This window comes from Saimiri boliviensis, chromosome 1 (genome assembly GCF_048565385.1).
Source record: "Saimiri boliviensis isolate mSaiBol1 chromosome 1, mSaiBol1.pri, whole genome shotgun sequence".
Classification (NCBI taxonomy): domain Eukaryota; kingdom Metazoa; phylum Chordata; class Mammalia; order Primates; family Cebidae; genus Saimiri; species Saimiri boliviensis.
The window spans coordinates 42,123,221-42,150,257 of NC_133449.1; the positions used below are offsets into that span (position 1 = coordinate 42,123,221).

Here is a 27,037-nt window from a genome sequence, read left to right on the forward strand (position 1 = left end):
CTTCCTTCTGTCCTGTAGACAAACCCAGCCCATTGCCATCTCAGTGGCATCTTTGCATTAGCTGCTCCCTCTGCCCAGAACACTCTTCCCTTGCTCTTCCCAAGGCTGGCTCTTTCTTACACTCAGGACTCAACTCATGTCACCTTTCACAATCTGAAATTCTTCATATTTGCTTACTGTGCTGTCTGCCACTATCACCACGACCTGGCCAGCTCCATGAGAACAGGAACCCTTTGTAGGAAGCTTTGTGCCCATAGTGCCTGGGATGACAGGAGCTCAAGAGTCAACGAATGGTTAGAATTCACAATTACTGGCCAGGCGAGGTGGCTCACGCTTGTAATCCCAGCACTTTGGGAGGCTGAGGCAGGCAGATCATGAGGTCAGGAGCTTGAGACCAGCCTGACCAACATGGTAAAACCGTGTCTCTACTAAAAATACAAAAATTAGCCAGGTGTGGTGGCAGGCACCTGTAATCCCAACTATTCAGGAGGCTGAGGCACGAGAATCATTTCAGCCCGGGAGACAGAGCCGAGATCATGCCACTGTACTCCAGTCTGGGCAACAGAGCAAGACTCCATCTCAAAAAAACTAACAATAGCTCTCTCCTCCCACCACCCAAGATGCTGAAAGGAAAGATGGCCAAGGAGAAGAAGGTGGCTCCGACCCCTGCTGTCGTGAAGAAGCAGGAGGCCAAGAAAGTGGTGAATCCTGTTTGAGAAAAGGCCTAATAATTTTGGCATTGGACAGGACATCCAGCCCAAAAGAGATCTCGCCCTCTTTGTGAAATGGCCCCACTATATCAGGCTGCAGCGGCAGAGAGCCATCCTCCATAAGCAGCTGAAAGTGCCTCCTGCGATTAACCAGTTCACCCAGGCCCTGGACCACCAAACAGCTACTCGGCTGCTTAAGCTGGCCCACAGGTACAGACCAGAGACAAAGTAAGAGAAGAAGCAGAGGCTGTTGTTGGCCTGGGCCGAGAAGAAAGCTGCTGGCAAAGGGGACGTCCCCACTAAAAGACCACCTGTCCTTCGAACAGGAGTTAACACTGTCACCACCTTGGTGGAGAACAAGACAGCTCAGCTGGTGGTGACTGCACAGCACGTGGATCCCATTGAGCTGGTTGTCTTCTTGCCTGCCCTATGTCGTAAAATGGGGGTCCCTTACTGCATTACCAAGGGGAAGGCAAGACTGGGACGTCTAGTCCACAGGAAGACCTGCATGGCTGTTTTCTTCACACAGGTTAACTCGGAAGACAAAGGCGCTTTGGCTAAGCTGGTGGAAGCTATCAGGACCACTTACAGTGACTGATATGATGAGATCCACCGTCACTGGGGAGGCAATGTCCTGGGTCCCAAGTCTGTGGCTCCCATTACCAAGCTCAAAAAGGCAAAGGCTAAAGAACTTGCCACTAAACTGGGTTAAATGTACAGTTAAGTTTTCTGTACATAAAAATAATTAAAACAATACAAATTTTCCTTCAAAAAAATAATAATTCACAATTATTTTTTAAACTTTATGCTTTTTTTCTCAATAAATACATAGTAAAAGTACAGCTACTACACTTCAGACAATTGTAGTTTTCTTTTAATGAGGTCCTAAATTGGAAAACAAAGTATTTGCAACTTATATCATAAAAAGGGCTAATTTCTTTTTTCCTTTTTTTTTTTTTTTTTTGAGATGGAGTCTTGCTTTGTCACTCAGGCAAGAGTGCAGTGGCATGATCTCAGCTCACTGCAGCTTTAATATATTTTTAATCTTCAAATTAAGAAAGTCATTGACAAAATAAGAAAAGGTATAAATAATCTCATTTTTAAAACCAAGATGAATAACTCCTCAATACATATAAAGATGCAAAATCTTGCTCAAAATAAAACAAATTAAAACTACTAGATACCATTTTTCACCTTTTAGCACAGTAAAAATCAAATACTTTGTAGAGTATGCAGAAACATGCTCTCTCCTATATTGCTAGCAGGAGTATAAATTGATATAGTACAGTCTTTTTGGAGAGCAGTTTGGAATTATCTATGAAAATTACAAGTGCATATTCCCTTTGACCCAATGTCAACTTTCAGGAATTCATCCTATGAATATATCTACATAAAAGAAATACACTGAACATGTACAAGATAATCACTGCAGCATTTCCTATAGACAAGAAACACCACAAACGTATAGTGACTATGGGCCATCTCTACAGTAGAATACTATGAAGCTGCAGAATCAGGAAGCTCTTTTTTTTTTTTTTTTTTTTTTTAAAGACAGGGTTTCACCATGTTGGTCAGGCTGGTCTTGAACTCCTGACCTCAGGTGATCTGCCCGCCTTGGCCTCCTAAGTGCTTGGATTACAGGCATGAGCCACCACGTCCAGCCAAGGAAGCTCTTAATAGACTCACATGGAATGATCTCCATGACACATTGTTAGTTAAAAAGCAAGTTTCAGGACAGAGTGTATTTCACTGGATTTCTGGCTTTTGTAAATATATATAATGTGCTTACAGATACATAAAACGTCTCTGAAATGACAAATCAAAAACGAGTACTTTTGGTTACATCTAAAGAAAAGAACTGAATGGCTGGCAGAATGAAGAAAGGCTTAGTTTTGCAGCTTTTGGATTTTGAACCATTCTTACATGATTATTAACCATCTAAAACAAATCAATTTAAAAGGATTATCCTCATACACAAAAAGTTCTAAATTATTGATTTAGAAGACCTCTCAAGAGTTCTTCCAAACTTTAGACTGTGTACTGTGCCAAAATTTCAGGTTAATAAAAATAAACCATATTCATATCTTTATTCCTTTTGTACCATTATATACTTGATAAATAATTGTTCCTTGATTTTTTTATGCTGTTTTGTTTTGAGACAGGATCTCCTTGCTGCCTAGGTTAGAGTGCAGTGGCACAATCATAGCTCACTGCAGCCTTCAACTCCTGAGCTCAGGTGATCCTCCCATCTTAGCCTCTCGAGTAGCTGGGACTACAGGCTGTTTCCTGATAGACCTTTTTCTTTTCTTTTTTTTTTTTTTTTGAGACTGAGTCTCTCTCTATCGCCCAGACTGCAATGAAGTGGCCCGATCTTGGCTCACTGCAACGTCTGCTTCCTGGGTTCAAGCGATTCTTGTGCCTCAGCCTCCTGAGTAGCTGGGATTATAGGCACCCACCACTATGCTCGGCTAATTTTTGTATTTTTAGTAGAGACGGCGTTTCACCATGTTGTCCAGGCTGGTCTCAAACTCCTGACCTCAGGTGTTCCACCCACCTCAGCCTCCCAAAGTGCTGGGAATACACATGTGAGCCACCACGCCCAGCCCGATAGACCTTTTTCTTTCTCTAGCACAGGATTCTGTCTGCTTCAACTGAGAGTTCTGGCAACTGAAGCCCACTGCTTTACCCCAAACATGAGTCTCTCTGTCACCCGGGCTGGAGTGCAATGGTGCCATCTCTACTCACTGCCGCCTCCCCATCCCAGGTTCAAGCGATTCTCCCACCTCAGCCTCCCAAGTAGCTGGGATTATAGGCACCCATCATCATGCCCATCTAATTTTTATATTTTTGTAGAGACAGGGTTTCACCACGTTGGCCAGGCTGGTCTTGAACTCCTGACCTCAGGTGATCCACCTGCCTCAGCCTCCCAAAGTGCTGGGATTACAGGCATGGGCCACCATGCCCGGACCCAAACAGCTTTTTAAACTATGCCACAGAAGATATAGTTCTGTAAGATGATGTTTTGAAATGTTACATAAATAATAGATATTTATGGTGTCTGAATAGCAATTTTTGTGGTGGTGGAGAAATGGACAGAAATGACAACTTTGGGAAATACTAAGAATTACTTTCTAGTATTTCAGCTGGACACAGTGGCTCACACCTGTAATCTCAACATTTTGGGAGGCCAAGGTGGGAGGATTGCTTGAAGCCAAGAGTTCAAGCTAGGCCTGAGCAACATAGTAAGACCCCTTCTCTACAAAAAATGTTCTTAATTCACTGGGTGTGGTGGCTCATGTCTGTGGTCCCAGCTACTCCAGAGGTTGAGGTGGGAGAATCACCTGAGCCCAGGAGTTCCAGGCTGGAGTGGGCTATGATCACACCACCGTACTCCAGCCTGGGAGATAGAGTGAGATCTCTTCTCAATCAATCAATCAATCAATCAACAAAAATACAAAATAAAAGATGTTTTTTAATAAGAAATAATATCAGAGAATTTACCTGCCTTCTAGGGTTTTTTATCTCATCTAGCTTAGGAGCTAAGACATGATTATATGAAAATATAACCATCATGCTAAGAAGGATATCATAGATGCCAAATAAATGCTACAAATAAATAGTACAAATAAGCAATTCCTCAAGGAGTTCAGGAGAAAACACCAATCTACTACAGTAATCAGTAAATGCTTCAAGAGAAGAATAGAATCTGAGTTGGGCTTGATGAATAATCCAATTTCAGCAGGCTAGGCACTGCACAGTAAGGGACATCTGAGTGGCTCAGGAACAAGTAAGCAGGCTAGGCTGGACAAATGGAGACTGCTAGTGGCAGGGGATACTCTTAGCTCCTGGAAGGTCCACTTCATCAGTCCCTGATGCCTGTCTGTGCCCTTCCAATGCCCTGTATTAATTTTGACTCTTTTCCAGAGCTGTCATTTCTCCTCCATTTCTCCACCACCACAAAGCCATGCAAGCTCTCATCCCCTCCCTCTAGAAAGATCTCCAATTCATCTTCCTGTGTACAATCTTCCCTCTCCCCAAATCATGGAACACATGCATCACATGCACTACTTCATATGCATAACCCACTACCCCAAACACAAAACTGGCCAATGGCTAGCCAGTGCCTGCGAAATAAAATTATTCTCCCTGGAATTCAAGGCCTTCTATCATCTGCTCTCTATCTACCTCTCACTCCATCATAGGACTCAAGCTTCCAGAAATAACATCATATACACATTTCATGCCCCTGATCCTTTTATCTTAAAAAGTCTCTTTATTTTGTTCATGGGCAGGATGCACATGGTTGTGCAAGTTGCATTAATTAGAATTTATATAAATGGCCAGGCGCGGTGGCTCACGCCTGTAATCCCAGCACTTTGAGAGGCCGAGGCGGGCGGAAGGTCAAGAGATCGAGACCATCCTGGTCAACACGGTGAAACCCCGTCTCTACTAAAAATACAAAAAATTAGCTGGGCATGGTGGTGCATGCCTGTAATCCCAGCTACTCAGGAGACCGAGGCAGGAGAATTGCCTGAACCCAGGAGGCGAAGGTTGCAGTGAGCCGAGATCGCGCCATTGCACTCCAGCCTGGGTAACAAGAGCGAAACTCTACCTCAAAAAAAAAAAAAAAAAAAAAGAATTTACATAAATGACACTCCCTGCTACTTTGGGCAGTGCACAACCTTTGCAATCTTCCAACCGTGGTCTGCTTCCACCTTCCAACACCTTGAAGGTCTTCTCAGAACAACTGAACTCTCAGAGATCAATTCTGCCTCTGATTCCTACATCACCAACTTGACACCAGCTTTTCTTTACAACAGAAAGTTACAATATTTGGAACACCAGCAGTGCCTCGAACATAGCAGATAGCCAAAAGATGTTTGCAAATTAAGATGGAATAAATCAAGAACGGCAGGTTGTCGTCAAACTGTAAAGAGCCTTGAAGGCCAAGAAAGAAGTTTTGGCTTTATTTGGCAGATGTGAAATATGGTCAAATAATGAGAATGATGTTTTGGAAAGACTAATTTCAGCAACCACAAGCAAGCAGGGTTTGAGCGACTATACTTAAAGTGACAACGTAAGGGCCCTCTCTGTGGAAGGGCAGAGGGAGCTTCCTCTGTAATGTGCAGCACCCTCATTCGGCCATCCTGCAGTTTATCTGTTTGGGATTGCAGGTATATATTGGTTTTCATATACCTACACTCAGAGAGTGGGCCATTAAGCCAAGAAAAACATGCTTTTGCCTGAAATATCTAAGTATCTAGGAAACAGCTCTGACTTGAATAATTATACACATATATAAAATACATATACACAAATAAGCATTACTTTTCTTTTCTCCCTTCACTTCTTTTGCAGTCTCCCTCTTTTCCATCTCTGTGGCTTCCCTTTTTTGTTTTTTGTGTTTCTCTCCCTAAAATTACTATTTATTTCTCTCATTTCTTTACAAATGCTTTAATGATCTTCACATGGCCCTTTCCCTCTCCCAAAAGACCATCCCTCCCCCTAAGATTATATTTGAGGCATTTTATTGGTTTTGCTCATATACTGGTTCAGTCAACTCCCTCGTTATCTGTACTAATAACTCAATTCTCCTGTTTCCTTTGCTAATGTAGCTTAAACGTTCACCAACCTTAGAATCTACATTTACAAGAGAACCAGAATTTCAAGGTCATTTTCCTAAAGCCCTCCTTAAAAAAGGAAAATCAAGAGCATTTACGTATTTAGGTAAATAAATTAACTTCATTGTATTGTTGGAGTACCAAATAACTAATTTTTATCTGTCAATTCAAAACTGTTAGAACCTAATTCACTAAACAAAATGAGTTTCCTAATGAATTTCCTCTCAAAGCATGTATCTTGAATTTCAAGCCAAGAAGGAATAATAGACTCTGTGGCACTAGACAATTTTATTTACTCCTTAGATTTGTATAAAAATCCTTACTCCCTACAGGAAGAATATAATGTAGCAGTAATCTACTGTGATAGCAAGACCACCATTCTGAACATGTGCATGCCTATCAGGAAAAGATGAAAGGGCACAACCTCAAATTTAAAAAGTGAATGGAGGGAGTATCTTAAAACAGTGCCAAACAGATAAACCATAATACGCAATTTGGGTTTTGTACCGGAAAAGGCTATCTCCTTTGAAAGCCCAACCTCAATCTGCTTATTTCTCCCACCCCACCGAATATGCTCACTTGTACTAAAAGCAGGAAAGTGCTATCACCATTGAAAGGTAAAACAGTCTAAAAAAAGAATCTAAAAACAGTCTTTTAAAAATGCAATATTTTTCCATTCATCCTAGTAAAGTGGAGGGAAAAAAAAAAAAAAAAAAAAAAAAAACTTAACTACCCAAATACTGTTTCTGGATTTAGGACAGTTTAGATTTTTCCCTGCTTTCAAGGTAATCTTTTTTTTCCCCTTCCCAATACTATAGCCCCTCTGAAAGCCGCGGTATGAGTCTTTGATACCAAACGGTGGACAAGAGCTTTTCTAACTCCATACTTTATAGGAAAAGGAGAGAGAAAAGGGCACAGACAACCATTATTTAGAGTCTATCGGTAAATTAACTTCCTTTATAACATAACAATTCCATTACAGCACATAATATGCCGGAGGCAGAGTGTACAGAATGTGTGGAGAGTGCACATTTCACCATAACGAGAATTCACCTTTCTGAACACTACCAAAAATTGGCAAATAATTCAAAGTGCGCTTAGCTCAAGGTTTAACTGTTGAACACTAACAATCAAAGTTCAGAAAAATCTAATTAGCAGATTGCTCTCTGCTCAAAAGTAAAGGAGAGGGGACCTTTGTCTTATCTCTACACGCCCCTCCCAATGCCTGGGGATTTCGCCCCCAAAAGGTGCGTCTAGTGTAAGGGCCAGATCCCGCTGGTGCCCCGGACATAGGGTGGGAGTGGGGACCGACCCGTCCCGTAGTAGGCTGCGCCTGGGGCCTCGCTGGGCCGCGCACGCAGCCGGCTCGGCCGCCCGAAGGTGGACAGGACTGGAGACGGGACGGACAGACGGACGGACGGCACGGACAGACGCGACGGGACGGACAGGACGGGCAGAGAAGCAGTGCGTCCTACCCGGAGGGCTCCCTCCCAGGGACGGCGGAGTACCTGCTCCGGTCATCCAGGCTGCGGTTGTCGGCGGCCGCGTTGCGCCAGTCGGGCAGCGTGCTGGCGCACAGCACCACCATGGACACGATCACGAACACCACCGACACGCTGGCCAGGATCTGCGCGGCCAGCGACGACGTGGGCTCCTCGAAGGTCCGCCGCATGCGCTCCAGCCAGCGCCTGGAGGGAGCCGCCTCGGCCCCGCCGGGACGCGCCTCGTCGCGGCCCAGCACGCCCGGCTCGTCGGCCGAGTAGAAGGTGTAGGTGTCGGACATGCGGTCGTCGAGGCGGCGCTGGCAGCAGTACTCGAGGTGCGCGCCCTCCAGGCCCCAGTAGATCATCTCGTTGTAGAAGGAGAGCTCGCACATCCGCGGCGCAAAGCGCAGCTTGCCGTGGCCGCGCACGTAGAGCAGGATGAAGCCGAAGGCCTCCGAGTGCCGGTCGAAGAAGTATTCGTTGCGCTCGCGGTCGTAGTCGTCGCACACCTCGAGCACGTCGCGCTCGGAGCGGCAGCCGTGCAACCGGCTCACGCGGCGCAGCGGGAAGTCCTTCAGCAGCTCCCGGGACAGCGAGTACCGGGCGCCGCCCACGTTCAGCACCACCGAGGCCGCCCCGCTGCGCCCGAAGGTCATGGCTGGCCGCCCGGGGGACCTTTGGCCCGAGGGCCCCGCTGCAGCCCCCCTCCGGCCGCCACGCGGGGCCTGCCTGCCCGTGGCCGACGAGGGAGGGCGCCGTCGGGGCCCGCGCTCCCTCAGGGGCTCCGCTCCTGCCCTCCGCTGGCCCGAGGGTCCCTGGGTTCTCGTGTCTCGGGTTGCCCGGCGGCGCTGCTAGCGGCGCGCCCTCCGCCCGGCGGTACCTACGGGTGGCCGGGGAGTCCCCGCGGGCGCCAGCGCTGCGCCCCACTGGCTGGGAACGCGACTGTGTCCGCGCCGCCGCCCCTCGTGTCCAGGGGCTGCCCACTCTGAGGCCGGGGTGCCCTCTCCCAGGCGGCGGCGCCGACCCCCGGAGGGGTGCCGGCGCCGAGAGGAGGCGCCGGGGTGGGATGGCTCCCGGTCTCCGGTGCTCCTTGCGGCTGCGGATCCGCCGACCGCCCCGCCGCCGTCCAGAGGCGAGAGGCAAAGTGAGCGGGCTCGGAGGCGGCTAGGAGCCGGCTCGCGGCGGCGGGGGCGGGGCCTCTGTGGGGTCCTCCTCCTCGCCCGCCGGCTCCGCGCGCGCCGCTCACCTCCCTCCGCGCCGCCCTCCGCTTCCCGCCCGCGCCCGCACCTCCCCGGCTTGCTCGGGCTGGGATTCCCCGGCGCCCCGCCCTGGACCTCGGGCTCCCCGCCTCGTGACGCCGTCCTCCCGCTCCGTTCCAGCCCTCAGTGGCCAGGAGGGGTCCGCAGGGCGGTGGAGAGGGGTGCCCCACGGCTGGGATGCCTGCTCCTGCATCCCTCCCCGGGCCATCGGGGTGACTTGGACAGTCCCCAAGGGCCCTTTTCACAGCCCTGGTTCAAAGCCCAGTGTGGACTTGGATGCGGGGACAGACGGCGTTTGGAGAGCTTTTTCCAGAAACTGTCCAGAGCCCAGCTCGGGTTCTGGGATCGCCCCTGAGGATTTCTCAGGGAAGGCATCCCAGCCACGGCTTTTCCTGCCGACTTTGCTCTTCCTCCCGCCGCGCGGGGCGACCCACGTACCGCGTGCTCCGAAGGCGGCCGCACGCCCCAGCCCCCAGCCTCGGTGCCGCCATCCCGCCCGCGGAGGGGATCGGCCCCCGACCCGGACCCAGCCCCCGCGTTCTGGGGCGCGGGTCGCGAGAAGGCGGCTACGTGTTGCACGCCTGGACCCTCTCGAGGAGCTGCCCTTAGAGTGGGATCAGAGTCTGGGGAGGAACGCCGTGTCACCGGCAAAAAGCCTTTCTCGTGGCCTTCGTCTGCATCCTCCTTTCCAAAATATCTTGATTTCCCCCTGCGCACCCCTGACCCGGCTGCAGCACCGACCCTCGGAGCTGGAAGAGCCCCTGAAGGCTCCGCAGAGCGATCTACCCCACGCTCTTGTCCGTGCCCAGGGAGTGGGTTCCACTTAGCAGGGATTATTTTAAACTGCCACCAGCAATTCATTCACCTGACACCCGACACCGGTAGCCCAGCCCGCTGGAGGCGAGACAGGTGAGTTGTAAGGCGAACTGCGTTAGATGCAAAACAAATACTAGAAGAAAAAAATAAGGGTGGGGTAGAGTGAGATAAGGTAATCTGACCACATCTAAACCCCTTAACCTGGCTGGTTTAAGGGGTTTTTCTTTGCCCTCCACTTTTCATGATTTTGTAGGATTGTCCGGTGCCCACTAGAGGTCACCATACGGAGTCATTTTGCGCTGATTCTGGAGTGGATTCCTAGCGAAAAGGCAGACAACTGAAAATCTGAGTGCTGTTTCACATAAAGTAAAATCACTCTGGGTGGTTTTCTTAAAGAATGAAAATCTCTGTGAGTTGTTTATACCCAGATTTGGATAGTTTATTTTAAAAGCACTTAATGTGATTAAAAGCTCAAAAACAGGAATTATTTGTCTCTTTAGTATCTACTATATACTTTGCTGTTTGGTATCTATTTTGCTATTTAATATCTACTAAGTAGTTACTAAACAAGGAAAATATCCGTAAGAAAGTGAGTTTCAAGACAGAATTGGAGATGCTGATTGATGGCCATGAGTTGGCAAGAGAGAAAGGGCAAAACATTCCAAGTAGCAAAATCTCGAATGTGGAAGTTTAAAGTCTGTAAAGAAGTGTAATGCATTTGCCCACTGAGACAATGGGGATCTGAACTGCAGCATTTAGATTGGATCCTATAAGCATTGGGATCCTTGGAGGTTTTAATAGCAGAAATGGCTTGATGAAAGCTTTATTTCAAGAAGATGCCTTTGCCCTGTGGGTCATTCTAAGGAGAAGGTCATTTCAGCAACCCAGGAATGGGATCCCCAACCCCATGTCTGTGAGGATGAAGAAGGGTCTGTTCTGAGAAACGCTGAGACCAAGAACTTTGTAGGTCTTGAAGATGGATTTGTTGTAGGATGCGAGGATGGGGAAAAGTTTGCAGATGTGAGCCGAACATGAGCCTGGCTTCACACCAACAAGAGCCAATTCATCAGGAAGCAGTTAAAAAACACTTTCTAGAAGCATCACAAGCAACAGAAGACAGAACTATGGTGTCAATTGTGTGCTCCAATATTATTACAGTGTTTATTTCCTGTGTTCTCTATGTAGAATCCCTCTTCTGTCTGTTGATTGAACCCGTTGAAGAAATACCTCATTTTAAATTAAATTTGACCTTAGAAAACAAATTAATTGGATGAAAATACAATGTGTGCCTCCTAGGTATATTTTCATAAGCTTTCTTAGAGAGATGGGTTTAAATCATTTCATTTGTTTCAAGAGTAATATTTTCATTTGATTTTAATATCATCAACCACTGCTGCAGCAGCAATACCCAAATCATTTTCTTAAACAAAGAAAACAGTGATGCAGAAATGATAGGCTTGTCTCAATATAATCTGGTTTAGAGACCATTCTTAAAGCCATTTCTATTCCTTTATACTTTGGGAAGATAATGTTGGAATTATTACATCTGAACATCTGAATTATCTCCTAGACTCTGGAATGATGTTTAGGCTCTTCTTATCTAAATCTTTAGAATGCATTACAATTTAAAGGTATGATTTGGAGTTTGAAAGAACCTAGAGGTTTTCTAGTTTTTTTAAGTAAAAAGTTGTGACCCTTATGCTGCTGACTCTGGCTTGAACACAGATTCCTTCATCACTTTGCACTGCATAACTGAATGTGTTTGAGGACTCTGAACACCCTGTCTGCCCCAAAGCTTTGGAAATTGAAATACCCTGTGGCACTACTGTTCTAGTTTCAGAAACTAGAAAAAAAAATAATAACAGCAAATTGCTCCTGTTTTTTTCTCCCCTCCGAAGTAGCAAAGCTTCAGAGAGGTGGCTGTAACTTGTCCGAGCTTCCCCAGCAGCAGCAGCCTGGCAGAGGCTATAATCAGGTTTCCTAGTGTCACACACTGCTCACTCCATCTCCAGGGCCTGGATTGCTGCCATAACCTTCTCCTTCATTTCTTTGCACTTCAGTTCTTTCCTATCTCTGTGAATTCTGAATAATGCCACCAGAGAGCTCTTCCGTCCATCCGTTTTCATCAGGGCATTCCTGAGTTCAAAAACATGAAAGAAGGCTGGGTGTGGTAGCTTGTAGCTGTAATCCCAGCACTTTGGGAGGCCGAGACGGGCAGATCACCCGAGGTCAGGAGTTCAAGACCAGCCTGGCCAACATGGTGAAACCCTCTCTCTCTAAAAATACAAAAAATTAGCCAGGCATGGTGGCAGGTGCCTGTAATCCCAACTAATCGGGAGGCTGAGGCAGGAGAATTGCTTGAACCTGGGAGGCAGAGGTTGCAGTGAGCTGAGATCATGCCATTGCATTCCAGCCTGGGCTACAAGAGCAAAACTCGGCCTCAAAAAACAAACAAAAAACCTAAAAGGAGTATATAAATGTACATAATTACAAATTGTCCATACAATAAAGTCCAAATTGGCTGGCTGCAGCGGCTCACACCTATAATCCAGAACTTTGGGAGGCAAAAGCGGGTGTCAGGAGCTCAAGACCACCCTGGCCAAGATGGTGAAACCCGTCTCAACTAAAAATACAAAAAATTAGCCAGGCATGGTGGCGTGTACCTGTAATCCCAGCTACTCAGGAGGCTGAGGCAGAGAATTGCTTGAACCCAGGAGGTGGAGGATGCAGTGAGCCGAAATTGTGCCACTGCAATCCAGCCTGGGCAACAGAGTGAGACTTCTTCTCAAAAAAAAAAAAAAAAAAGGCCAAGCACAGTGGCTCACACCTGTAATCCCAGCACTTTGGGAGGCTGAGGTGGGCGGATCACCTGATCACCTGAGGTCAGGAGTTTGAGACCAGCCTGACCAACATGGAGAAACCTCATCTCTACTAAAAATACAAAATTAGATGGGCATGGTGGTGTATGCCTGTAATCCCAGCTACTCAGGAGGCTGAGGCAGAAGAATCACTTGAACCCAGGAGGCAGAGGTTGCAGTGAGCCGAGATTGTGCCACTGCACTCCAGCCCAGGCAACAGAGCAAGACTCTGTCTCAAAAAAAAATTAATTAATTTTTTTAAAAAGTCCAAATTGTCTATAGCACTCTCCCTAGACTCAAATCCTGGCTCTATAACTTATTTGCTAAGCAACCTGGAGCCAGTTTCTTAAACCTCATTGATCCTAAATTTTCTCCTCCATAGAATGAAGACAATGATACCTACATCTAAGGAGTAATGCAAGCTGATATGAAGGTGATATGTAGCTCAGTGCATGATACTGGAAAAATCTCACTCCTTGTATGCTTCTTTTAGCCCAAATAAGCCATGCTCATTTCTCATCCCTGGGTTCTAAATAAACACAGATTGGATACATGAATTGATTTGTCTAAACATGTGACCAACCACAAAGTAACCGGAAACAAAAAATTCAGTAAAAAGTTGTGACCCTTATACTGCTGACTCTGGCTTGAACACAGATTCCTTCATCACTTTGCATTGCATAACTGAATGTGTTCAAGGACTCTGAACACCCTGTCTGCCCCAAAGCTTTAGGAATTGAAATACCCTGTGGGCACTGCTGTTCCATGCAGCTTACTTATCAATTCTGTCTGCTTTAAAAAGCCCTTGCCCTGCTGTTAATTCACATTTTCAATGTTTGCGTTTACATCAGTTTATTTCTCAGCCTCTGCAGAATCATTTGTTACTTTTAAGTCAGTTTTTTGAATGGAAATACAACCTTCAAACTTTCCTCATTTTACTAAATAAAAGGCTAATGACTTAGCCCACTATACACAATTATTCCTGTGGAAGGTGGTGTTCAAAAGACCACCAGGATGGCTGAATAGTAGAAAGGAAAGCTTTATTGGTAATACCAGTTTGCAAGCCTGAAAGAGAAAGTCTCCTGTGTCAACTCAAGGTGCTATCTCTTCAAAGAACAGGTTGGGTTTTAGGGCTCACAGGGCCTCTATCATACACAATCAGCAGGTTTGGGGAAAATGCGATACATACTTAAGAGGGGAGGCGCACATATGTGTAATGGGTACACAGATAGGTAACATACATCTTGTTCACTTTGTGATGTGGCTTTAGCATTAAAATGAAGTGGAATTTGGCTCTTTACTTCAGGTGAACTACAAGCCACAAAGACAGATTGTGTGCTGCCTCTGTAAGATGGCTGAAGCTGCCCTAAGGTCTGTAGTAGCTCATCAGAAAAGCATGTTTGTGGCCAGGCATAGTGGCTCATGCCTGTAATCCCAGCATTTTTGGGAGGCCTAAGCGGGCAGATCACAAGGTCAGGAGTTCAAGACCAGCCTGGCCAATATTGTGAAACCCTGTCTCTACAAAAAAAAAGAAATACAAAAATTAGCCGGGCGGGTTGGTAGATACCTGTAATCCCAGCTTCTTGGGAGACTAAGGCAGGAGAATTGCTTGAACACGGGAGGTGGAGGTTGCGGTGAGCCAAGATGGCACCACTGCACTCCAGCCTGGTGACAGAGAGACTCTAAAAAAAAGAAAAAAAAAAATGTCTGTAATAGCTGGCTGTCCAGAGTTATTGTCATCTGGGTTGTATAACAGAATTGAATGCTCCTATTTTTAGGGAATTTGGCCACAGTAATTTAGAAATTTGCCAGCCAAGCCCTGAACCCTCAACCCGTCAGTGACTTGGTTTCCTTAACCTTAGGGTCTGTCTTAGTTTATTAAGGGGCATCTATTTTTGTTTCTCAGATTACAAAGTTAAAGCTATAACTCAGTAGCACTATGAGGTTATCCCTAAATTCAGACAGTCGTCTTGTCAACAGAGCTCTAATACATGGAAGTGTAAGTCAAAGGATATGAAGTTTCAGTTATGTAGGATGAATAAATCCTAGAGATCTACTGTGTGGTATAGTACCTATATTCCATAATACTATATTGCACACTTAAATATTTGCTAAGAGGGTAGATCTTATGTTAAGTGTTCTTGTTGTTAAAAAAGAGAAATAATAAAAAGGCAAAGAAACTTTTGGAGATGATGGATGTTTATGGCATAGATTGTGGTGATACTTTCAAAAGTGTATACTCATCTCTAAACTCATAAAGTTGTATACATGAAGTAGGTACAGCTTTTCGTATGTTGATCATACCTCAACAAAGCTTTTTTTGTTTGTTTTGTTTTGTTTTTTTAAAGAGAGCTATGGCTGGGTGTGGCGGCTCATGCCTGTAATCCCAGCACTTTGGGAGGCAGAGGCAGATAGATCATTTGAGGTCAGGAGTTCAAGACCAGCCTGGCCAACATGGTGAAACCCCATCTCTACTTAAAATACAAAAATTAGCTGGACATGGTGGTGGGCACCTGTAATCCCAGCTACTCAGGAGGCTGAGACAGGAGAATTGCTTGAATCTGGGAGGTGGAGGTTACAGTGAGCCAAGATCATGCCACTGTACTCCAGCTTGGGTGACAGATTGAGACTACATCTTAAAAAAAAAAAAAATTAGCTAGGTCTAGTGGCACGTGCCTGTAATCTCCCTACTCAGGAGGCTGAGGCAGGAGAATTGGTTAAGCCTGGGAGGCAGATGCCAGTGCACTCCAGCCTGGGTGACAGAGACTTTGTCTCAAAAACAAACAAAAATAAGACATTCAAGAAAAAACATAAAAGTTATCAGATGTCTAAAGCTGAGGCAGGAAATATGTATAGGGGAGGGGAAATTTTTTTTTCCTCTACCCTCCTAGGTTCTTAGCCTATGGTCCTACAAATTTGACTGACAAAGGATAGATTAACAAGAGAAACAGGCCGGGCGCGGTGGCTCAAGCCTGTAATCCCAGCACTTTGGGAGGCCGAGGTGGGTGGATCACGAGGTCAGGAGATCGAGACCATCCAGGCCAACATGGTGAAACCCCGTCTCTACTAAAAATACAAAAAATTAGCTGGGCATGGTGGCGCGTGCCTGTAATCCCAGCTACTCAGGAGGCTGAGGCAGGAGAATTGCCTGAACCCAGGAGGCGGAGGTTGCGGTGAGCCGAGATCGCGCCATTGCACTCCAGCCTGGGTAACAAGAGTGAAACTCTGTCTCAAAAAAAAACAAAAACAAAAACAAGAGAAACATAGTTTATTAACAAGTACAGCATAGCACATTACACAGAAGAAAAAAGGTGGTTAGTATCAAAATCAAGAGGCTTTATATAGCATCTTAACAAAGAATAATAAATTTGCAAAGAAGTAACCAGCCAAAGAAAGAGGGGTTTAGGCTTTTAGGGGTGGCAAACTATGGGAAAGTAAATCTATCAGGAAACGAATCGAAGATAAGGGTTGTTTTGTAAGATGCATTGTGCATGATGTAGATTCCTCTGCTGCTGTCTCTAGGCTGGTAAGAGTCTAGGGTCTGCAGTGGTTAAGAATCTTTCTGCCCTTTCTAATAGAGAAGAGGAGGGCATAAAATTTTTCTCATGTCTGATTCTTCTCAGTTGCCTTTAGCTTAAAATAATCTTTATGTCAAAATGACATATTTTGGGAGGCATATTCTGATCCCCTACATACAGCATGGAGGCCATTATTGCATTGTCAACCAATCCACTTCTGACACTGTGGCTTCTTCAATAAACAACATTTAGGTAACATTGAAGTTACCTAACTGAACTTGGGCCCACCTACCCAATGCAACACAGTCAAACACTGGCATTGGGACTGCAGCGAAGAGAAAGTGAAGCATTTATTGCAGATTGCCAAGCAAGTAGAATCGGACAGCCCATGCTTAAGACCCAAATTCCTGGCCAAGTTCAATGGCTCATGCCTGTAATCCCAGCACTTTGGGAGGCCGAGGCAGGTGGATCATGAAGTCAGGAGTTTAAGATCAGCCTAGGCAACATGGTGAAACCCCATCTCTACTAAAAATACAAAAATTAGCTGGGGTGGTGGTACATGCCTGTAATCCCAGGTACTCAGGAGGCTGAGGCAGGAGAATCACTTGAACCCGGGAGGCAGAGATTGCAGTAAGCCAAGATCATGCCACTGCACTCCTGCCTGAGCAATAGAGTAAGACTCCATCTCAAAAATTAAAATTTAAATTAAAAAAAGATCCAAATTCCCTGATGGCTTACAGGTAAGGGTTTTTAAAGGCGGGAGGGCAGAGATTACAGGCAAAATCATAAATCAATACATGGAGGCCATGCATTGGTTTGACCTAAAAAGCGGGGGGGTGCATCTCAAAGTGGGGCCCAAGAGGTCATAGATGGATTCAAAGATTTTCTGATTTGCAATTGGTTAAGGAGGTGAAGCTTTGTCTAAAACTTTGGGATCAGCAGAAAAGAATGTTAGCTCTGGTCTGCGGGTGTGACCTCCTCCAGGACACTAAGAAAGAATTTTAGAACAAAGAATGGCAGTCTCAGTTCAGTTGTTGGCTCCCCACATCTGAGATCTATGTGCCAGTGGATCTGTTTGGTGGCAGTATGGGTTTCTGAAAAGCGACTCAGGGACATATGTGCAGATGTTATCTTTACTTTCTATAGGGAACCAAACATGCTGTGATTCTAACTTCCTTTGCTATTATTGTTACTGGAAAGGGGTCCCAATCCAGCTGGGTGCAGTGGCTCACACCTGTAATCCCAGTACTTTGGGAGGCTGAGGCGGCTGAATCACTTGAGGTCAGTAGTTCAAGACCAGCCTGGCCAACATGGCGAAACCCCGTCTCTACTAATAACATACAAATTAGCTGGGCATGGTGGTGGGCACCTGTAAATCACAGCTACTTTGGAGGCTGAGGCAGGAGAATTGCTTGAATCCGGGAGGTGGAGGTTGCAGTGAGCCAAGATTGAGCCATTGCCCTCCAGCCTGGGCGACAGAGCAAAGCAAGACTCTGTCTCAAAAAAAATAAATAAATAAAAGGAAAGCGGTTCCAATCCAGACCCCAAGAGAGGCTTCTTGGATGACACACAAGAAAGTATTGGAAGTGAGTCCATAAAGTGAAAGCAGGTTCATTAGAGAAGCAAAGGAATGAAGAATGGCTCCTGCATAGACAGAGCGGCCACAAGGGCTGCTGGTTGCCCATTTTTATGGTTATTTCTTGATGATAAGCTAAACAAGTGGTAGATTATTCATGCCTCCCCTTTTTAGACCATATAGGGTAAACTTCTGACATTACCATGGCATTTGTAAACTGTCATGGCGCTGGTGGGAGTGTAGTGGCATTGAGAAAGACCGGAGATTACCTCGTCACCATCTTGGTTTTGGTGGGATTTGGCCAACTTCTTTACTGCAAGCTGTTTTTATCAGCAAGGTCTTTATGACCTTTATCTTGTGCCAGCCTCCTGTCTCAACCTGTGACTAAGAATGCCTAACCATCTGGGAATGCAGCCAAGTAGGTCTCAGCCTTATTTTACCCAGCCTCTATTCAAGATGGAGTTGCTCTGGTTCAAACACCTCTGACATATTTTAATCTACTATTACCTTCTTGCTTGTCAGATTGCTTATTTACTTCTCAGGGCTAGCTAGGTGCCTGGAATCTACCTTGAAGGAGCTCAGGAGCTCAAGAATTTCTTTTTATTTCCATGCTTTGAGGTGGGGCATGCCCAGCAGGCCCCTAAGAGGGGCTCCTGTTCCTTCTCATGCCCTCAAAGCTGGGTGTGGTAGTGTTTACCTGTAGTCTCAGCTGCTCAGGAGGCTGATGCAAGAGGATCCCTTCATTCCAGGAGTTTGAGACCAGCCTGGGAAACATAGTGTAGGCCCCATCTTAAAAAAAAAAAAAAGAAAGAAAGAAAGAAATGAAAACAAATAAATAAATAAACTGCCCTCACACTCATCCCACCCCATGAACCACGTTTTTTTTTTTTTTTTTGAGACAGAGTCTCAGTGTGTCGCCCAGGCTGGAGTATAGTGGCATGATCTTGGCTCACTACAACTTCTCCTTCCCAGGTTCAGGTGATTCTCCTGCCTCAGTCTCCTGAGCAGCTGGGATTACAGGCATGCACCACTATGCCTGGCTAATTCTTTGTATTTTTAGTAGAGACAGTGTTTCACCGTGTTGGCCATGGTGGTCTCAAACCCCTGACCTCAGGTGATCTGCCCGCCTCAGCCTCTGATTACAAAGTGCTAGGATACAGGGTGAGCCACCATGCCCAGCCCCATGAACCACATTCTTAAAGATGAGAAGCCCCCAGAGGGCCATGTCACCCCTATGTCACACCTAAGACACCATCTCACATCAATGTCCTTGCTTTTTCTTCTGCTCCAGGACCCTTTAAGCTCTTTTTTAATTTTTTTATTTTTATTTTATTTTATTTTATTTTAAGATGGGGTTTCACCATGATGGCCAGACTGGTCTTGAACTCCTGACCTCAGGTAATCCACCCACCTCAGCCTCCCAAAGTGCTAGGATTACAGGCGTGAGCCACCATGCCCGGCTCTTTTTTTGTTTTTTGTAGAGACGTAGTCTCTTTATGTTGCCCAGGCTGGTCTTGAACTGCTGGATTCAAGCAGTTCTCCCACCTTATCTTCCCAAAGTGCTGGGCATAAGCCACCACAACTGGCCCCTTTTTGCTCTTATTCAGGTAAAAGAAACACTCTCTTCCTTAAATTTCCAGCTTTGCAAAGCTCACTGTCTAATCATTAACAGCAAAACATTTTTGGTGCCATTATAGGAACAGCCCTCTTTGTAATCTTCTCCCCAGCCTCACTCCCATCATGCTGCCCTGTTGGACTGGGATGGCCCTTCTTCTCCTCATCACCACTCTGTGAACCTTGCTGTGTACAATGGCTAAACCCTTCTAGGAGGCACCATGCACCCTTCTGCCCACAGAACCACTGTTCTTATTTCTCCCATTTTACAGATGAAGAAATGAGGCTTCAAGAGATCAGATGACTTGCCCAAGGTCCCACAGCTAACTAATAAGTTCCAGACGCAATACTGAAACCCACACACTGTGCAAGCTGTCTTACCTCGCATGCTAACTCAGCACTACCACTCCTCTCTACCAAGCACTAAGCACCCCCATGGAGGGAGGAACCAGTTAGGTGATGCCAGAGGAAGCAATCAGATAAATCAAGAATGTGGATCCTTTTACGAGATAATTAGTCTTCCAAAAGCCACTTTCATATCATGAAATATTTAAGGACAAGATCATATAATGTCTGATATGTACTTAAGAACAACCAAGAGCAAGGACAAGTGGGTGGGGATAGATGAAATGAGACTGGCCAAAAATTGATAATTTTTTTTTTTTTTTTGGAGTAGGATTCTCACTCTGTTGCCCAGGCTGGAGTGCGGTGGCTCAATCTCAGCCCACTGCAGCCTCTGTCTCCCAGGTTTAAGTAATTCTCCTGCCTCAGCCTCCTGAGTAGCTGGGATTACAGGTGGCCACCACCACGCCTGGCTAATTTTTGAATTGTTAATAGAGAGAGGGATTTCACCATGTCAGCTAGGATGGTCTCGAACTCCTGACCCCAAATGATCTGCCCGCCTCAGCCTCCCAAAGTGCTAGGATTGCCAGAGTGAGTCACTGTGCCCAGCCCCCTAAACTGATAATTATTAAAGCTAATGAGGTTCATTTTATTAATCTCTCCACTTTTATATATATTTGAAATTATTGGGAGGGAGGGAGGGAGGAAGGGAGGGAGAGAGGCCAAAAAAAGAAAAAAATAAAGAAATAAATAAAAAATGAAGAAATTGTCCATAATAAAAAAGTAAACCCCAGTGTGGTGGGCCATGCCTGTAATCCCAGCACTTTGGGAGGCTGAGGCAGGAGATTGTTTGAGCCCAGGAGTTCAAGACCAGTCTGGGCGACATAGTGAGACCCTGTCTCTACTAAAAATATATTTTTTCAGATGGAGGGTTTTGTGTTTTTTTTCCCTCTTGTTGTCCAGGCCGGAGGTACAGTGGCATGATCTCAGCTCACCACAACCTCTGCCTCCTGGGTTCAGGTGATTCTCTTGCCTCAGCCTCCCAAGTAGCTGGGATCACAGGCGTGTGCCACCACACCCAGCTAATTTTATATTTTTAGTAGAGATGGAGTTTCTCCATGTTAAGCAGGTCTCATACTGCTGACCTCAGATGATCCACCCACCTCGGACTTCCAAAGTGCTAGAATTACAGGCCACCACTCCTGGCCTTAAAAATAATTTTTAAAAAATTATCTGCGTGTGGTGCTGCTCAGTGCCTGTGATCCCAGCCACTAGGGATGCTGAGGCGGAAGGATCACTTGAGCCCAGGTCAAGGCTGCAGTGAGCCATGAGCATGCCACTGCACTCCAGCCTGGGCAACAGAGTGAGACCCTGTCTCAAAATATAATATAATATAGTATTTTTTAAGTAAAAATAAAATTTTAACACCTCGGACTTCATTTAAGCTTATTTTTAAATGCCAATGGTGATTCCTTAATTCCTTCAGATTGGATTTGAAAATAGAGAGAGAGGTGTGTAGGCGGGGGCTGAGGGATTAGAGAATTATTTATTTATTTTATTTTTTATCTTTTTTTCGTTGTTTTTTTAGTTTTATTTTTATTATATATATATTTTCAGACAGAGACTCACTCTGTCACCCAGGCTGGAGTAGAATGGTGCAATCTTGGCTCACTGCAACCTCCGTCTCCAGGGTTCAAGCTATTCTTCTGTCTCAGCCTCCCGAGTAGCTGGGATTACGGGGGTGCACCACCACGCCTGGCTAATTTTTGTATTTTTAGTAGAGATGAGGTTTTACCATGTTGGCCAAGCTGGTCTCAAACTCCTGACCTCAGGTGATACCCCCGCCTCGGCCTTCCAAAGTGCTGGGATTACAGGCATGAACCACCGCTCCCTGCCTAGAGAATAATTTATTTATTATTATTAATTAATTAATTTTTTTGAGACAGAGTCTCTCTCTGTTGCCAAGGCCGGAGTGCAGTAACACGATCTTGGCCACTGTAACCTCTGCCACCTGGATTCAAGTGATTCTCGTGCCTCAGCCTCCCTGAGTAGCTGGGATTACAGGTGCCCGCTGCCACACTCAGCTAATTTTTGTATTTTTAGTACAGACAGGATTTCACCATGTTGGTCAGGCTGGTTTCAAACTCCTGACCTCAGGTGATCCACCTGCCTCAGCCTCCCAAAGTGCTGGGATTACAGGCATGAGCCACCATGCCCGGCCTATGTTTTATTTTTTTGAGACAGGATCTCACTCCGTCGCCTGGACTGGAGTGCAGTGGTGCAGTTATAGCTCCCTGTAGCCTTGAACTCCTAGGCTCAAGTGGCTTCCTCTCTCTTCAGCCTCCTGAGTAGCTGGAATAGCATGATTGTGCCTAATTTTAAAATTTTTTGTAGACAGAAGGTCTCACCATGTTGCTTAGGTTGGTCCCCAGCTCCTGGACTCAAGCAATCCTCCCACCTTGGCCTCCCAAAGTGCTAGGACTGTAGGAGTGAGCCACTGCTGATGGTCCTGCTCTGGCTCCTAGGCTGTACTACACAATCACAGCTCACTGTGTTTTTATATAGATGGGGTCTTACTATGTTGCCCAGGCTGATCTCAAACTCCTGGCCTCACGTAGTCCTCCTACCTTGGCCTTCCAAAGTGTTGGGATTACAGGCATGAGCCACTGTGCCTGGCTGAGAATAAGATTTCTCAAAAGACACATGAAATAGTTATGAGTGGTTGTTTCTTGGTCGAGGGACTAGGAAGGTGAGGTTAGACCTGAGACCTACCTTTGTTTGTTATTATTAACCTTTTGTCATTTTTTTTAAAACTATATAAAAAGATTGTGTTTTCTTTTCTTTTCTTTTTCTTTTCTTTTTTTTTTTTTTTTTTTTTGAGACTGAGTTTCGCTCTTGTTGCCCAGGCTAAGTGCAATGGCGAAATCTCGGCCCACTGCAACCTTCACCTCCTGAGTTCAAGCGATTCTCCTGCCTCAGCCTCCCGAGTAGCTGGGATTACAGGTGCATACCACCACACCTGGCAAATTTTGTATTTTTAGTAGAGATTGGGTTTCACCATGTTGGTCAGGCTGGTCTCAAACTCCCGACCTCAGGCGATTCACCCGCCTAGGACTCCCAAAGTCCTGGGATTACAGGCATGTGCCACTGCATCAGGACTATGTTTTTAATTTAAAAAAAAAAAAAAAAAAAATTTAGGTCAGGTGCCATGCCTCATGCCTGTAATCCGAACCTCATTCAGGAGGCTGAGGCAGGAGGATCCCTTGAACCAAGGAGTTCAAGACCAGCCTAAACAATATAGTAAGACCTCATTTCTACAAAAGCCTTTTAAAAATAGCCAGGCATGGGGACACACACCTGTAGTCCCAGCCACTCCTGAGGCTGAGGTGGGAAGATGGCTTGAGCCCAGGAGGCAGAGGTTGCATTGAGTTAGCGTCTCACTCCTGCATTCCAGCCTGGGCAACAGGGTGAGACTCTCAAAAATCCAAAAACAAAAACAAAACAAAAAAAACCTATTTAAAAAAAAGAAAACTGAGCATGTAGCATTCTACCAGATTACCTCTTTTTCCTGAGGCCCATTATTGCTGATTCTTGCATCCCCCTCTTCTGAATTACATCTGGGCCAGGCTTGGCACCTGCTGCTCCCTCTGCCTAGAGCACAAACACGCTGTCCCAGAGCATTCGGTGACTCATTATTTCTTGTCAATCAAGTCTCAGTTCAAATGTCACTTTCTCAGAGAGTCTTTCCCCAGCTATATTCTAGGCTATAAACCTATTTTTTTCATTCCCTTGTCCCTGTTTTTAAAAATCTAACTTGTTCAAACCCATAGAAGTCTCCAACACCAAAAGTGAACCCTAATATGAACTATAGACTTATTTTTTCTTTTTCTTTGAAACAGTCTTGCTTTGCCACCCAGGCTGGAGTGCAGTGGCACCATCTCAGCTCACTGCAGCCTCAACCTCCCCGGCTCAAGCAATCCTTCCACCTCAGCCCCCTAAGCATCTGGGACTACAGGTGTGTGACACTATGCCCTGCTAATTTTTTTTAATCTTTCGAGAGATGGGGTCTCACTATGTTATGCAAGCTGGTCTCAAACTCTTGGACTCAATCGATCCTCCCACCTCAGCCTCTAAAGTACTGGGATTACAGGTGTGAGCCACTGCACCCAGCCTAGATTTTGGATGATTATGATGTGTCAATGTAGTTTCATTGACTGTAACAAATATATGACTCTGGTGAGGGATATTTGTTAAGGGGGAGGCTACGTATGTTGGGGAAAAGGGGTTATATATCTCTGTACCTTCCTTTTGATTTCACTGTGAACCTAAAACTGCTCTAAAAAATAGTCTATTTTTTTAAAATCACCTTGCTCATTTACCTGTTACTTCTTGTTGTTGTTGTTTTTGAGACTGAGTCTCCCTCTGTTGCCCAGGCTGGAGTACAGTGGCATCATCTTGGCTCACTGCAACCTCCACCCCCCTGGTTCAAGCAATTGCCTTGCCTCAGCCTCCTAAGTAGCCAGGACTACAAGCATCCGCTATCATGCCCAGCTAATTTTTGTATTTTTAGTAGAGACAAGGTTTCACCATGTTGCCCAGGTCTTGAACTCCTGACCTCAAGTGATCCACCCACCTGCGCCTCCCAAAGTGCTGTGATTACAGGCTTGAGCCACCATGCCCAGCCTCACCTGTTATTTATCATCTGTATCCTCCAAGCTACTGTTCAGTTCCTTTGAGAGCAAGGACTCTGCAGTCAGTTCACACCAATACCCCCAGTTCCTAGAATGGTGCCTGGCTCCTTGTAGAAGCTCAATACTTATTTGTTGGCTGGGCATGTTGGCTCACACCTGTAATCTCATCACTTTGGGAGGCCAAAGTGGGAGGATTGCTTGAACCCAGGTGTTCGAGACCAGCCTGGACAACATGATGAAACTCTGTCTCTACTAAAAAATGCAAAAATTAGCCAGGCATGGTGACATGAGTCTGTTACCCTGGCTACTTGGGAGGCTGAGGTAGGAGGTTTGATTAAGCCTGGGAGGTTAAGGCTGCAGTGAGCCGTGATCATACTACTGCACTTTAGTCTGGGCGACACAGCAAGACCTTGTCTCAAAAAAAATTTTTTCAAATAAAGGAATAAATATTAATGTTTATTTAAATGCTGTTCTCTGAGTCCTGAACTGGCTTTATTACTTTATACATTATATAATAAGGCTGGAATTAGCCAACTTGAGAAATCTAGGCTTTTTCTGAAAAACCACTTCAGTTTTCTTAAATGGTTGGCATTCTGGTAGAGAAGGTCTTGGCATTGCTTTCCCCATACCTGCCATGTCTGCCAGCTTCCTGTAATTAAAAGCACTGCAGAGCTGGACACAGTGGCTCATGCCTATAATCCCAGCATTTTGAGGGGCTGAGGTGGGTGGATCACTTGAGTTCAGGAGTTCGAGACCAGCCTGGCCAACATGACGAAACCCCATCTCTACTAAAAATACAAAAATTAGCTGGGCATGGTGGCACACGCCTGTAATCTCAGTTACTCAGGAGGCTGAGGCAGGAGAATCACTTGAACCCAGGAGGCGGAGATTATAGCAAGCCGAGATTGCACCACTGCTCTCCAGCCTGGGCGACAGAGCAAGACTCTGTCTCAAAAGAAAGAAAAAAAGAAAAAAAGCATGGCAGAAATCCTCATTCAGCAGGCCCCAATCCTGCATCAATGAGTATACCCCTATTATTCCTTACCTAGCAGATGCTTTAGTCAGAAAAGTTCTTGAGATCAGCTCCCACCATGTCTGGGTCTCCACCTTCACCCATTCTGTCCCTGGAGAAGGGAGAAAATGTGAAAGCATATCAGGAACTACAAGAAAGAATCAAACTATTGAATCGAACACTTCAAATGGGCAAATTGTGAATTATGTCTCAATGATACTCTTATGAAACAAAAGAACTGCTTCTTGTCTATAGTGTCTTGGCTTAGGAACTATAGAAAATATGGGGGAAAAAATGTAGAAGGTTGTTGCCCTGATGGTAGATTGACATCTCTGATACCCAGCTGTTTGATTGGGTGCTGGGGATCCGGGGAGAAGCTTTCCAGCAAAGCAGGCCTTGAGCCCAGACAGGAAGGAAGTGGGAGAACCAGGCAGAGAGAGGGGAATGCCCCCACTCTGACCCTTATCACATCATAGAACATATTCAAACAGCTGGGCAAGGATTCTGCTCGAAAGAAAAATCAAAGACACTTTCAAACTGAATGAAAGTTCCCCACTGTGTCCTATCCATTCTGCAAAGAGGAGAGCTGCCTTTACCAACATTAATGAACCAAAATTAACTAGTTTAGGAGTTAGCTTTCAATAACACCTGCTGTTCCTATCCTTCTGTCCCTCTAACAATCTATTTCCCAGCCCCGCAATCCCAGCCCTCCTCCCACTATGTTCAATGCTGCTATTTCTGCCTTAGAGGAAAGACTGGGGCTGGGTTTGACTAACGTGAAGTGTATGGCATTCCTGGAAATGATCTTCTCATTGTCGATGCAACCAAAATAGCATTGACTCCACACTTAATAATTGATATACTCTTCAACAGTAATTGCATTTTTCTCCAAGGTGCAGGATTTAAAATACTGTTTTCTCCAGTTCTGAACTGGAGATAAAAGGATCCAGTTCTGCTATGTGTAATCTCATTACCTTTCTATGTCAAAAAAACTTCAGGCATTTGCCTCAGTTTACTTTGAAATACATGTTCTCACGGGTTGCAAAAAATAATATTTTCGCCGGGCACAGTGGCTCATGCCTATAACCCCAGCACTTTGGGAGGCCAGGGAGGGTGGATCACTTGAAGTCAGGAGTTTGAGACCAGCCTGGCAGACATGGTGAAACCTCATCACTACTAAAAATACAAAATTAGCTGGGCATGGTGGTGCATGCCTGTAATCCAAGCTACTTGGGAAGCTGAGGCAGGAGAACCACTTGAACCCGGGAGCTGGAGGTTGCAGGGAGCCAAGATTGCACCATTGCACTCCAGCCTGGGCAACAAGAGCAAAACTCTGTCTCAAAAATAAATAAATTAATTAATGATAATTATATTTTCAGTGGAAAGCTGAGAAGTACAGCGATCTGGAAGATTGGGAGGTTTTCTTTTCTTTTTCCTTTTTTTTGTTTTTGTACTAGAGATAACCTCAATTTTATGATTGGCAGTTTTTAAAAGTGGTTTGGAGAAGATGCAATTACGTTGGTATAAGCCCATCTC

General features: G+C 45.6%; 2 protein-coding genes across 3 annotated transcripts in view; one reads left to right on the top strand and one right to left on the bottom strand.

The window, feature by feature from the left end:
• KCNG3 (potassium voltage-gated channel modifier subfamily G member 3) overlaps nt 1–8,961 on the bottom strand; it is a 58,974-nt gene extending 50,013 nt beyond the window's left edge. The window contains exon 1 of one of the 2 annotated variants that reach the window (XM_003926778.3): nt 7,840–8,961. In XM_003926778.3, coding sequence (XP_003926827.1) covers nt 7,840–8,471 — 632 coding nt within the window. In that variant the 5' untranslated portion in view covers nt 8,472–8,961. Of the gene's footprint in view, nt 1–7,806 lie in introns of both variants that reach the window. The other variant, XM_003926777.3, reaches the window with a different exon arrangement.
• Nucleotides 8,962–9,678: 717 nt separating this feature from the next.
• Nucleotides 9,679–27,037, top strand: part of MTA3 (metastasis associated 1 family member 3) — a 256,836-nt gene continuing 239,477 nt past the window's right edge. Inside the window, exon 1 of the mRNA XM_074396521.1 lies at nt 9,679–9,983. The gene's annotated coding sequence lies outside the window, so the exon portion shown is untranslated. The remainder of the gene's footprint in view (nt 9,984–27,037) is intronic.